General features: G+C 39.3%; 2 protein-coding genes across 2 annotated transcripts in view; both read right to left on the bottom strand.

The window, feature by feature from the left end:
• LOC139370706 (matrix metallopeptidase 24) overlaps positions 1-8,691 on the bottom strand; it is a 65,802-nt gene extending 57,111 nt beyond the window's left edge. Inside the window, exon 1 of the mRNA XM_071110352.1 lies at positions 8,566-8,691. Coding sequence (XP_070966453.1) covers positions 8,566-8,691 — 126 coding nt within the window. The remainder of the gene's footprint in view (positions 1-8,565) is intronic.
• Positions 8,692-9,299: 608 nt separating this feature from the next.
• LOC139370711 (chromosome alignment-maintaining phosphoprotein 1-like) overlaps positions 9,300-14,966 on the bottom strand; it is a 30,541-nt gene continuing 24,874 nt past the window's right edge. The window contains exons 3-4 of the mRNA XM_071110361.1: positions 10,111-10,204; positions 9,300-9,726 (exon numbers count right to left, since the gene is read on the bottom strand). Of these exons, the coding sequence (XP_070966462.1) occupies positions 9,658-9,726; positions 10,111-10,204 (163 nt within the window). The 3' untranslated portion in view covers positions 9,300-9,657. The remainder of the gene's footprint in view (positions 9,727-10,110; positions 10,205-14,966) is intronic.

Consider the following 14,966-nt stretch of genomic DNA (forward strand, 5'->3'; position numbering starts at 1 on the left):
GCTAAATTATAGGCCAACTCGTGGTGTATTAGGCTATTCTAAATTATTACATTTCTTTCTGAACAGACAGCAGTAACTCAATAACTTTGGTACATTTATTTCAATGTATCATGGGAACTCTAGCACCTTCCTGCGGCTATGATTATACAAGGAAATAAAGGAAGTGCTGCTGCATGCAGAGAAACACTCTTTTCATGCAGAGAAACACTCTTTTCATGCCACTTCTTAACAGCTACGACCAGAAGTGACTTTTTGTATCAGGTTAGGAGAACTTATGCAGGTGTTTAGGAGAATGAACGTAGCAGGTTAGGATAATTAGGTTAAGGTTGGGAAAGAGTTAGCGAAAATGCACTCCTAACCTGCTACAAAAATCACTTCTGGTAGTAGCTGTATCGAAGTGGCACGAAAAGAGTTTGCAGGTAGGCTATCAGCCAACCAGACCGGAAATGAATGATGATGAAAATCAAGTGTTATCAACTTGTAATCAAATGGTATGCTGCTGTGGCAGTACTTTTGAAATTTAAACTAGGTAACTTGGTACACACACTCGACCGGTGACTGCATCCCGCAGTGCATGCATGTTTGGATACCTGCCGCTAACAGGGCAGACTGGAAAAGGGCACAACCTGGTGCATATGAGCTCTGTTCAGGGCAGACTGGAAAAGGGCACAACCTGGTGCATATGAGCTCTGTTTAGGGCAGACCAACATACGAGGTAGGGGTAAGGATGGGAGTGGCAAACTTAAGGACATCACGATGACTTGGTGGCAGTGGGTTCAGAGCAACAATGACAAAAACTGTACACTAACAAATACTATACCACCACCCAAAAGGGCACTTGGCAAGTAGGAGGGCAACGGTGCAGGTGTTTAGGGCACAGGTAGACCCCTATTTGTGCACATGCCTGGTAACTACTGATGTTATTACACATTATCTTGTTCCACTATGTAACTAATGTTTTGTAATTACACACTAACTACCGGTCATTTTCAATTTGTTTATTTCTATGTTTGGACCTTGTTCAAAAGCTATACCGCATCAAATGTAATGTAAGAACAATGTAGTTACATTGGATATACTTGTATTTATCATGCACCTACCCAGGAGCAAGCAACTTAATGTAAAGTAAAACCCAGTATGGTATAACCTTTACAATTACTATTTAGTTACAATGTAACAACCTTTGCAGACAATAGGCTAAACAGGAGAAATTAGGAGACATGAGAATGTTAGGTATAACCCTTTTAGTTACAGTGTACTTACAATGTAACAATCTTTAACAACCAACTCTGTAATTACAGGACTCTGTACTTACTCGGGAGCAAGCAATTTAATTTAAAGTGCCATTTTGATGACTTTGTAGTTACAATGTAACAACCATTGCAGACAATAGGCTAACCAGGTGAAATAAGGAGACAGGAGACATGTTTTCAGTTTGAACTTTCTTTAATAGATTTGACAAAGACTCATATTCAAACCATTCAAATTAAATTTCCCATATCAGACTCAAAGCAATAATTATTTTAGTTAGTACGTTTTACTAACACAGGATGGTGGTAAAGCTAGCTAGCTAGCTAGCTAGCTAGCTAGTGTTTTTCCATCACTCACTAATGTAAGCTAGCTAAGAGCTGGCCCAATGTAGGATGTCCAATGAAAAAACACATATTTTGACCAATGGGTAGAAATTGTGTAGAAAAAAAATGGTCCAAATCTCAAGTCTCTATCTTAATCCGTTCAAGAGATATTGGAGTTTTTACCCTTGATGGTCAAAATTAAGACGACTAAATCAATGGAGGCCAGAGAGAAAAATCTGGAAATAGCATCGCATCAGCTAGGCTGGATGCTGTGCAAGAATTAAAGATACGTGACAGATTTACGATTGAACTCGTCATTTTTCTTCTCAAATCCGGTGGATATAACACAATATAGAGGTAGTATAGATATCGATTTTGAGATATGACATGTAGTATTTTCATATTAATGCGAAGTTCCTGTTCTTCTTCGAAGACTTTCACAAACACAAGTGTATCTCTGTGAAATGCCAATGGAGTGTACGTCAGCCTTCTATTGTCAAAGCCTTTTACATTTAATTCAGCTTGGGTCATGCTAATTTTGCTATTTGCGACCCGCTGAAACAACTTGGAAGACGATGACCACAAAATCGTAAACCCTTAAAAGTTTAAGTGAGAAAGCTGCAGAGCTCTGTCAACAGACCTCGGTCCTTATTATTGTATTAGGTATCAGTGTCACGACTTCCATCATGTTCGGCGGTCGACGTCACCGACCTTCTAGCCATCCCTGATCCATTTTCCATTGATTTTGTCTTGTCTTCCATCACACCTGGTTTCAATCCCATCAATTACATGTTGTGTATTTAACCCTCTGTTTCCCCTCATGTCCTTGTCGGTGATTGTTTGTTGTATGCATTGGTGCAAGTTATGTTCTGGTGTGCAACGGGTTTTGCACACTCTTATTTTATTTTGTATATTTTGGTTTTCTGAGTTTTTGTTTATTCATTAAAACTGCTCCGTTTATACCAAGTTCACTCTCCTGCGCCTGACTTCCCTGCCACCAGCACGCACCCATTACAATTAGGTTACGAAATCAGACCTCTTGCTTATCATGTTAATGATATGTTAGAGAAAGACCCCACTGATCGATTCAGAACATAAAGAATCATATTTGTCTTGGTAAAATGTATTTTCTAACATAAGGAAGTGAAATTGCATCACCAAAGCACGTTTTCTTCCACTCTGGGCAGAGTGGGTGGACACCCTATACCCCTCAAACTCAAATCTGGACGTTGAAGCCAGTTCCACTGCTTTATATCATTGTTCCCCTCTCATCAGGCACTGATTTAGATCTGGGACACCAGGTGGGTGTAATTAATTATCAGGTAAAACAGAAAACCAGCAGGCTCCGGACCTCGTATGGGTAGGAGTTGAATACCCCTGCCCTATACCATGTCAACATGTTTTCCAACATTACGAAATCATCAGAAAACTTGTGAAACATTTAGTTAACAATACTATTTCACTATTTTGAGATATACATTGTACTTTTGCACATTACAAACCTTTATAATAGTGATGGGGAAACAAGTCTTCCTGAGGTTTTGTCTGCAGAGTGTAAGAGATTAGTGTGACAACTCTTCCTGTTGAACTCTCATTTATAAAAATCATTAAAAAACCACAAAGCATTTAGTTTGCTTTTATGTATTCCATTTAGTGATTGAAATTGTACGTTTGCACATTCAAAAGAAAAATATATAAAATTAGAAGCCAGAAGAACGCTGGGCTGTCACCAGGAGGTGGCAAATGTATGTATTTGTGTAAAAAATAGGGACCACAATGGAAATAAGTCCCTAACTTTACTCTGCAATCTGTCTCTTTTTAAAATCTTGATGTATATGTATTTTTTTAAACTTACAAATAAAATCAATCAATCATTTCAAACTGTGCAGCTGCCAATTGATGAATGGAAAGAGAGAGCTGTTACAAAACACCAAAACGTTTAATGACATTCAGAGATTGTCAAGCCAAGCCTTCGATAAGCCTAAAAGGTAGGGAGGATGTATTTATTGTTTGTCGAGATTGATATAGTCTAATTATTGTGGTGTTGAAAACGCAAACCATAATATTGAGGTGCCTGAAGTTGGTATGCTTTGTTTATTGGTTCTGTGCATTGGCACAGAAATCTGTTGGTGGAAAATTCATTGCACATATTTTATATCATTATAAATATGGCATTGAAATGTTGAAAATCTGATTTCCCCATTGCTGATCATTATCTGTAGCCGGCTCTTATCTTAGTGTAATGAAACAGGCAGGGAGAGTGAGCTCGTCTGTGCTGGTCGGTGAACCTTCTGGCCCGTAGCCCTGAGTGGCATCGACTGTGCCACAAAAGCATGTTGAAGTGGCAAAGTGGATATCCACATTTATAAACACAGGGTCGCTACAGTTATTCTAATTTGTGGTCATAAACATTATTTTGAGTTAATTCTATTAGGGGGAGGGTGTTAAATTTATTTTACAGTACAAGGTGAGGGTAATGCGAAAATATTTGTAACGTTGGGGAGGGAGGTGCAATTTTTTTAAGACACCTTGAGTTGAACTGGCTCTTCCCCCTCAGTAACATTTCCTCTGTCCCTTCAAGGTTTGTTATGTGCAAAAGTGCAATGTAAGTCTCATAAATAGTGAAATAATATTGTAAACTAAATGCTTTATGATGATTTTGTTTATTAACATGGAAAACATGTTGACATTAGGCTAACAATGGCTAGCTAGCCATCTAGCTAGCTAGCTACATTTTGTGAATGATGGGGATTTTACTAACTAAAATAGTTATTGCTTTGAGTCTGAAATGGGGGTTTGAATTTCAATATTTTGAATATGAATCATTGCCAAATCCGTGAAAAAAAAGTAAAAGTGAAAAATGTTCTCCTGTCGTTATTTATCCTGATTAGCCTAGTGTCTGCAAATATTTGTACATTGTAACTACAAAGTAATTAATTAAAATGTCACTTCATTTTGCAATATGTTGCCTGCTCCTGGGTAAGGACATTTTAAATACATGTATATCCCGTGTAACAACATTGTAATTACTGAGTTGGTTGTTAAAGATTATTACATTGTAATTACAATGTAACTAAAAGGGTTATACCTAATTTGCTCTCCTGTCTCCTAATTTCTCCTGTTTAGCCTATTCTCTGCAGAGATTGTTACATTGTAACTAAATAGTAATTATAAAGATTATACCCTACTGGGCTTCACTTTACATTAAGTTGCTTACTCCTGGGTAGGTGCATGATAATTACAAGTATATCGTATTTAACTACATTGTTCTTACATTAAACTTGATTCGGTATAGCCTTTCATCCAGGTCATAACATAGAAACAAACTAATTAAAAATGAACTGTAGTTAATGACAGGATGGGCCTTGTTACAAGTGTTGTTACCAGATCCTAGCCTATTTATCAACCCTGGTATTACATTTGGATTTGATGGTAGTGGCACCTTGTAGTTACTAACCATGTCCAATTTTGGTTCGAATTATTAACATGGTAATTCACAGGTGACTTCCAAACATATTTTTATAAAAAATGTGTTACATAGTGGAACAAGAGAATGTGCTATAACATCAGTAGTTACACATGTGGAATAAACTTCAGCAAGTGAATGTGTAATTACACATTCCTTGTTCCAATTGTGTAATAACTGTTTCCGCAACAACCCTATTACCATAGTAAAACCTATGTAACTACTATGTTGTTAACACAGTTATTAGCACTGAATGTAGCGATTGATTATGATGTTCATGATAGAGCAGCATTTGGGCTAGTTGTAAAATCTTGTATTTGTTGGCAAGATCAGTGGCATTTTTTTAATTGCCTTTTGGCACAAACTATGGGAGAATGATTAACAGACAAATGGTTGAGGTGGTATCTTGATTCCAATAAACTGTGAAAAACTGGGTTGTAGATGACAGCAATACATGGTCCTGAGCTAGCTGAGTGAATTTGCATGGATTTGACATCTTGAAACAACCTTCTTTATACTATTTGGGGAGGAACATTCTCCAAAGATTTGCCATCTTTCCAAAACTGGCAGCAGCCTATGGTTTGTGCACTTACAAAGGATTTGATCAAAGTGTAACACAAAGCAGACAAAATATCAAACATACTAACATGGCCCTCTAAAAAACAGAGGTAGAGACTACTTTAAAGACAAAGACTAGTAACATACTGCAGTTTTAGACTGTATTAATATAGGGGGGAAAACTGTATCTAGCTAAACATGTATTTTAAAGTATTCAGCTCTTGAGATTTCCAGTTTGGTTGGTGGGCACATCATCCTCAAATAGACAGCGGGAAATTAACATCTTACAGTTACTGTACTGTGGCTATATAGGCCAAGTGTTTAAATATTACACAACTCATTGCCGTATCACTGGATTCCCAACAACCCAGTTCAGTCTAATCTTACCAAACTACCATGAAACCCTTGCTATATCATAACCTAACTGGCTGATTTCCAAACTGCCTGACATGCATTCAAGAAGTCAACGTATTAGATCCAATCCAGAGCAGGCACCAAGCTACAGTACCACATCATTCTACTGACCAGAAAGTGTTAAAATGATATTGCAAGCACAAAAGCTTCTGTCATCATCAGTGGATATTACATCACATGACTGAAATGATTGAGTCAAGCGCTATGCCCTTAATGCAGGTTACATAACTCCCAGGTAAACTTTATTATTGTATTTTATTCGATGTGTGCACTCAGGGCATCAGTGACATTTACTGATCAATTACTGCAAGTACAGTACCAGGGAGAACCAAAATATCTGCATGACTGGAGCTGTACAAGATTGCGTGAATTCAGTATAAATGTGAGTGATGTGAATTTAGCTTGCTGAACTTAGTAACCATCCAAGTCCTATCCTTTCCCTCAGTTGTTTTGTCTCCCTCTTGATTTGATTTGGTCAGGTGGCAGGTTTCAAGTTAATGTCAGTATAAGCCCCCTCTGAATCTTGACAGTGTCAAGTCATCTCTCATCAAACAGCCAATGCCAATTTATAACTAAGCAAACACTGGCCAATCAATTATCCTTACTTGGAACGAGATGGCGGTGTCATCTAGGCATACAGCTGAACAAATAGGCTTACTGTTAGCAGTACAGTATCCTCAAAGATAAACACTGAACTATATAAATATGATTAAGAATACATGCATACTCTGAGCATACAATATAAATAATGATGTGTGTGTGTGTGGGGGGGGGGGGGGGGGGGTCAGAGAGAGAGAGGAAGCATACTAGAGAGTCCAATCTATCACTGGTGATTGACAACATATCTCTAAATTGTTTATTTGCAATCATAATTACATATTGTCTGGCCGATGGTCATGAATTCTATAATCAATCGGGACATTTCTATAGCCTTCGAAGGGAGCCTAATGAGAGGGCTTAATGTTGGTTTTAAAAGGGTCCTGCGTGTTTATCAGTCTGCTAAATTCACTAGGCTATAACAGCAGCTTTATCTAGCCTGGTAGCCAGATGTGCTTCTGCTTTAGTCAACTCCTTTATTGTTGTCATGCCTAACAAAGGAAAAACAGAATTAACCACCAGGCTAAAGTTCAGCCATGACACTCAGGTACGCACGTGATGTCACAGGAAAGGATCGGGTGAGGATTATGCTAAATGATGGACTCTGACTATAGAAATGGTCTATTCATTCATACATAATAAAAATAATGTCAGTGAGGATTAATTAAATTGATTTAAAGGCAGCAGGACTGACATATATAATCAAAAGTCCATCTGTTCAGTTACTCTCTTTTTTCATGGCCCCATTTAAAAAAAAATGTTTTACTCATATCATACTGTCCACACTCACCAACCATGCTTTGTCAAACACCTATAAAGAACTATCTTTGTGTGTACCTATCATCTTGAAATTGTTACATTACAAGCAATTGGAAAGGCTTTCACTGCAAACAGCTTATTCAAAACACAGCACAAAGTCATATACAACTCTATATGCCACCAGTGCCCTCTCTACTCCCTGCTATTGCAATAAATTATGGAGGAAGCTATATTTGGAATCATGTAACAGTTCTGGATTCTTTGTTCTGTCCAAATGAAAACAAAGCACATAAGTTTTTTTTCTGTGTGGAAGGACTTATTTTATTAGCATATTGTTGATATGCTGTTATTGACAAAATACCTTATGATAATAACAGTGTTTTAGATAACTGGGAACCCTATGAAAGGTCTAATGTTTTTGTAGCTTGTGCTTCAACTCATTGTGCATATCATATATGAATGTTGACTGTTGTGTTTAGCATTGACCCACGTAACCTTGATTTTAATACTAGTCATGTTTAAATCAGCTCCAAATATGGGATACCATAGCTAGGTGACATTAAATTAAACAGTGATACCGAATTGGAATTTGCTACATGTGCTGTGGCGCAATGATTCTCCTCTCCAATGCATGCAAAACATATAATCAGTCTCTTTGTATGTCATTTGTCATTGCAACCCATATACTAGGCTACCACTAGTGGATGAATATGCGAGTAGAAAGGTTAAACAATTCTCATTGCGAAATTAAACTTAATGATCGTGAAGGCAGCTGTGTTCATAAACAATCAATTCGACGGACAAAAGCGTTCAATGTTTTTTCCAACATGCATTCAAGTGAATATGTGTAGAGGAGTTGAACATGTAGATCTAGGTCAATCTATAGATGTTTTGAGGTGAGGTGATACATAGGCTAATGCCACTAAAATCTCAATAAATAAAATGGTAGAGCTGCCTGACATCTTGTTTATGTGGTTTATTTATTTGGATAATGTAATTGTTATAGAGCTGTCAACAGTTCGGATAAGCTATTCATAAACGATACACAGATAAACATTCAAACGCACGATTTTATTGTATTTCCACCTGCGCTATAAAGAAGCGCAATACAGTGCTGTGCGATTTTGCCCAGTCCGTTTCGGTAAGGATGCTGTATAGAATAAATCAATTGCATCCCTGTTCGTGCATCTGACCTACCTCAACGATGAACGTCTTCTCTTCACCACAGACCGAGACAACCCAGAATAAAATATGAAAGTAGCAGGTTTTCCAGCAAAAACCAGGGAGCCCCGCTTTCCTCCTCTTCACTCCAAGCCCCGCCATGACTGTCCCCAAATTCCCCCCTCAGTCCGCGTTCGAGTTCCAGTCTTATGTCCTGTGTCCGTGCTTTATTCACAGGAAGAATGATTACCTAAATTTCTCTGGTTGAATTTCAACGCATACCAACCGCAATTCTCGGGCTCTCATTGCGCAGACTCTGTTCTTAAAGCGTCACACAAAACGGAAGGTATTTATGCCTGCACTCTAATGCTTAAACTGTAAACCGTGAGGTGCCAGAACAAAAAGAGAGCGCGAGAGGGGGGTGACCTGTGGGACTCTGAGGTACCGAAACGGATAAAAATAAAGAAAAAAATAAAGCCGTGCATACATATCATCGCATTTGCTTGGTGGCATAGAGCATTGGAGTAGAGGTGCTTCCAGAAGTTGCACAAATGGGAGAAAAAAATATTACTTGGGTACAGGAAGAATCTGGCCTTTTATAAACCCATTTCAAACAATTCTACATCATTTTATATGACTGGAGACTTTAGCAGAATATTTTTTTTAACCGCACAAATGATTGAAATGACAGTTTACATTGACACGGACAAACTGAGAATCCGAGATCAATAAAAACGACCTCGTCTTGAATCCAACAATAGCCAAGGCTTACGTGTGAGGAGGAAATTATAGTCCTAGAAAAGCTTTCCACTTTCTCTGATTCACCCATTGCAGCAGGAAGCAGGGGTGCTATAGCACCCCCTAAAAAAAATCTAAATAAAAAAAAGGATCTTAAGCCAATAATTGTTTCCCAAAAGTAGTAGTACATTGTACACGCCATTACAAACCTTTCCTATTGCTCAGAACATGCTATATACTTCCACTCATATAAGTATATCGCTTTGTGCAGGATGTTAATATGTATGGTGTTGAGTCTCTGCCACTTTGTACCTGCAGTAATCACGTCTGCATCCAGCTCTGACAGCAGGTCCAGCATGAATATCCTTGCGGCCCTGACGCAGTATCTTCTTAGTGAAAACTATTTTCGGTCAGCTTTGTTGAACATCCAAAGTTGAGTAAATCAACATTTGGAGCAATCTGGAGAACAGGTAGACACAAACAAATCTATTCATTTATTTATCATTTCAATTAGAAGGGTACATTGAAAGGTAGCACGTTCAATGGCAAAATCTAAGCTGTAATGCATATAATTTTGCACATCCATGAAACTGGCACAAGAATAATGAAATCACGCATTGAATTCTGCCTACTGACAAGTATGAGTATCACGGTTCGAGCACACTAAAATTAAAATTCTCTTTAATGCTATAATTCAATGAGGACAATATAGAATTAGGTGTCATTTCTGAATTGACTGGAACTGAAACGGAACTGACCCAAACCCTGATGAGTATACTTTAAATCATGTATGGAAATTAATTTGATTTTAACCCTGTTGCTGAGGTGCTTAGTATGACCCACCATGCCTGGAGTATCCGACAACTGTGATTGAGATCTCCTCCATGGTCTTGGACCCGTTTTCATGTATCCACGTTGCCCTCTGGATGGCTGTCTCCTTTAGGGGACAAATCTGACTCTCTTTATGGCAAAAAGTACACTATATATGCAAAAGTATATGGACACCCCTTCAAATGAGTTTTCGGCTATTTCATCTACACCCACTGCTAAAAGGTGTACAAAGTTGATCACACAGCCATGCAATCTCCATAAACAAACATTGGCAGTATAATTGCCTTACTGAAGAGCTCAGTGACTTTCAAAGTGGCACTGTCATAGGATGCCACCTTTCCAACAAGTCAGTTTGTCAAATTTATGCCCTGATAGAACTGCCCCAGTCAAATGTAAGTGCTGTTATTGTGAAGTGTAAATGTCTAGGCTCAACAATGGCTCAGCCGCAAAGTGGTAGGCCACACAAGCTCAGAGAAAGGGACGAGTGCTGAAGCCTGTAGCGTGTAAACATTGCCTGTCCTCGGTTGCAACACTCACTACCGAGTTCCAAACTGCCTGTGGAAGTAACGTCAGCAAAATAACTGTTTGTCGGGAGCTTCATGAAATGGGTTTCCATGGCCAAGCAGCTGCACACAAGCCTAAGACCACCATGTGCAATGCCAAGCGTCGGCTGGTGTGGTGTAAAGTTTGCCGCCATTGGACTCTGGAGCAGTGGAAATGCATTCACTGGAGTGATGAATCCCACTTCACCATCTGGCAGTCCGACGGACGAATCTGGGTTTGGCGGATGCCAGGAGAACGCTACCTGCCCAAATGCATAGTGCCAACTCTAACGTTTGGTGGATGAGGTCTGGGGCTGTTTTTCATGGTTCAGCCTCGGCCCCTTAGTTCCAGTGAAGGGAAATCTTAATGCTACAGCATTCAATGACATTCTAGACAATTCTGTGATTCCAACTTTGTGGGAAGCCCCTTACCTGTTTCCTGTGCACAAAGCAAGATCCATACAGAATGGTTTGTTGAGATTGGTGTGGAAGAACTTCACTGGCTTGCACAGAGCCCTGACCTCAACCCCACTGAACACCTTTGGGATGAATTGGAACGTCGACTGCAAGCCAGGCCTAATCGCCAAATGTCAGTGCCCGACCTCACTAATGCTCTTGAGGCTGAATGGAAGCAACGTGAAAGTGACCGACACCAGTCAAATGTCAGACTTAGCTAGCTTTCTACAGGCACTGACATAGCTACCTAGCTAGCTAACGATGATAACGTTAGCTAACCAGATGTCGACAAAAACTTTATATTTAGCTAGTTATATTCAGTGACACGTAAAACATCAATGTTAACAGTAAGCTCCAATAAGCTAGCGAGGCTAACATTATCTAGCTAACATAGCTAGCTACCACAACAGAAGAAAATAGTTTGTTAGCTATCACTCGAGCTAACGTTAGCAGGCAAGATGTTGATTTGAGGTAGCTAGCTGACTTAGATAGCTAGTTTAACGTTAGCTATATAACTGAAAAAAAAGAAATTGACAGATAAAATGTATTTGTGATAGGACATAACATGTATAATTAGTAACATTTGTTATTTAAGTTTTGCAGTCAGACAAAACACATTTTCCAAAATGTCTGTTGAAATGGGAGTTTGTTAACTTGTGTAACACAGCATTTGTGCACTGGTGGACTTTACTTCAAGCGCTGGTGGCGGGAGAATTAACTACGTTCTCTCCGGTCCTCACTAGTTACCACAGCCACAGTCATAAACCTCGCCTATTTCTACAATTATTTAAAAATGAACCGTTGCCTTAACCACACTGCAAACCTTATGGCTAACATTAACCTTAAATTCATATTTCAAAATGGCCACTGATTATGGTTACAATTCAGAAGGACTATTTGAAGAGAAAGGCTTTAAATTCAGCACAGAGCTAGATTTATGAACCCTGAAAATACTTAGATTTGGGGCCACCACAGATTAGGTCCCTGAGGGCCATGGCATTTTACACAATGGCCACTGTTGGTAATATAATGTTACAGTTGTCTTTTTTTTTAGATAAACACAATAAATGTGGCACAGAGGTAGATTCATGTACTCCGAAAAGACCCCAATTAGGCTAGATCATATACTGTATGTTATGTACAACTCCTAACATGGTTGTTTTAGACCATACACTTGAATACAGGGTGTCAGGTCAGATCTAAACCACTAGTAAATTAGCCGGTTAGTTCCAAGGCTTTTAATGCTGTACTTTTTCTTATGATAAAAACACACTTCCTAAAAGGGTCTATTGTCTATTGTCTGGTGCTATACTGAACCAATAATTATTATTTTGAATGATGTTGGAAGTCCCTTAGAGTGCAGGAAGTACACCATAACCCAATACTGCTTCTAGTGTATTTAGACTGAATTTGTTCCTGATATTTCTATAAGATTTGATTTAACCTTTATTTAACCTCTTGAAGCTAGGGGCCAGAATTGTCACTTTTTGATAAATAGCGTGCCCAATTTCAACTTCCTGCTACTCATGCCAAGAATATAAGATATGCATATTATTCATATATTTGGATAGAAAACACTGAAGTTTCTAAAACTGTTTGAATCATGTCTGTGAGTATAACAGAACTTATGTAGCAGGTTGAGGTTATTCCTTTGTGCAAGTAGGCCAACTCAGAACTGGGGACACTTTTGTGAGTTGCGCAAGACGTGAAAAGCAGCGCTGGTTTGTTTTCTTTCCTGTATTGAATAGAGATTGCCCCGTCTACAATTTGATCGATTATTAACGTTTAAAAATACCTAACGTTGTATTACAAAAGTAGTTTGAAATATTTTGGCTAAGTTTATAGGCAACTTTTGAAATATTTTGTAGTGAAGTTGCGTTTATGTAAGCTGTTTTTTTTCTGGATCAAACGCGCTTATGAAAGGACATTTTGGATATACAGTGGGGCAAACAAGTATTTAGTCAGCCACCAATTGTGCAAGTTCTCCCACTTAAAAATATGAGAGAGGCCTGTAATTTTCAGAGCTGTCGAAGGACACCAGAAACAAAATTGTAGACCTAAACCAGGCTGGGAAGACTGAATCTGCAATAGGTAAGCAGCTTGGTTTGAAGAAATCAACTGTGGGAGCAATTATTAGGAAATGGAAGACATACAAGACCCCTGATAATCTCCCTCGATCTGGGGCTCCACGCAAGATCTCACCCTGTGGGGTCAAAATGATCACAAGAACAGTGAGCAAAAATCCCAGAACCACACGGGGGGACCTAGTGAATGACCTGCAGAGAGCGGGGACCAAAGTAACAAAGCCTACCATAAGTAACACACTACGCCGCCAGGGACTCAAATCCTGCAGTGCCAGACGTGTCCCCCTGCTTAAACCAGTACATGTCCAGGCCCGTCTGAAGTTTGCTAGAGAGCATTTTGATGATCCAGAAGAAGATTGGGAGAATGTCACATGGTCAGATGAAACCAAAATATAACTTTTTGGTAAAAACTAAACTCGTCGTGTTTGGAGGACAAAGAATGCTGAGTTGCATCCAAAGAACACCATACCTACTGTGAAGCATGGGGGTGGAAACATCATGCTTTGGGGCTGTTTTTCTGCAAAGGGACCAGGACCACTGATCCGTGTAAAGGAAAGAATGAATGGGGCCATGTATCGTGAGATTTTGAGTGAAAACCTCCTTCCATCAGCAAGGGCATTGAAGATGAAACGTGGCTGGGTCTTTCAGCATGGCAATGATCCCAAACAACGAAGGAGTGGCTACGTGAGAAGCATTTCAAGGTCCTGGAGTGGCCTAGCCAGTTTCCAGATCTCAACCCCATAGAAAATCTTTGGAGGGAGTTGAAAGTCCGTGTTGCCCAGCAACAGCCCCAAAACATCACTGCTCTAGAGGAGATCTGCATGGAGGAATGGGCCAAAATACCAGCAACAGTGTGTGAAAACCTTGTGAAGACTTACAGAAAACGTTTGACCTCCGTCATTGACAACAAAGGGTATATAGCAGTATCACTCAATCAGAATCGTTGACTCTGATTGGGGATCATATATAGGTTGTAATTTTCCTCTTGGTTTTTGTGGGATCTTGTTTTCTGTATAGTTTATTTTGCCTTACAGAACTGTGTGCGTTCGTTTTTGTCGTTGTTATTTTGCTTTTGGTGTCATCAATAAAAAGAACGATGTACACCTACCACGCTGCACCTTGGTCCGGTCATTCCACAAACGAGCGCCGTAACAACAACTTCCTTCACAATAGCTCTCCTCTGAAAAACGTAAGAAGTATGAAAGCCCTGAAGTCTGCAGAAGCTTCATCGTAGTACGGCCACTTCAGACATCAGATTTACCATGCAGAGCCTTTTAAGGCATTGAAGTGGTAAAAGCAATGGCATAAAAAGGCAAAAAGCATTAAAAAGGAGAAAATACATTTACAATGGTTCTCTTTATTAGTATTACCCATATCAGCCCATTAAAACACGTAGCTGGAGTAGAGAGGACTTAGAGCATGTGGCTTTGCAAGACGCAAGTGTTTCATCTCCTCACTGGGATGATTTTAACAGTGCGATGCCACACAGGCCTCATGCCGCTCAGCTAGGAGCGTACCAGAAATGATTTTATAAAAACACAAAAATAATGGAAGAGCACACAGGGCCATAGCACTTTAGGAGCACACAGACACCAAAAATATCCCTGGCATCAATATATTCAACTGGCTCGGTTCGCTATTACAGCACCATCAATTTCCATAAAGGTGGATAAAATTCCTATTGAGAGGGGTGGCTGGAAACAATCGTCCAGAATCTGCCAAAAGTCTGCCAAAAGCTCCAGCACTGTTGGTAAAGTTAAAATCAGGAGATACTGTATTTGTTTGA

The sequence above is a fragment of the Oncorhynchus clarkii genome, chromosome 17 (assembly GCF_045791955.1).
Source record: "Oncorhynchus clarkii lewisi isolate Uvic-CL-2024 chromosome 17, UVic_Ocla_1.0, whole genome shotgun sequence".
Lineage (NCBI taxonomy): Eukaryota > Metazoa > Chordata > Actinopteri > Salmoniformes > Salmonidae > Oncorhynchus > Oncorhynchus clarkii.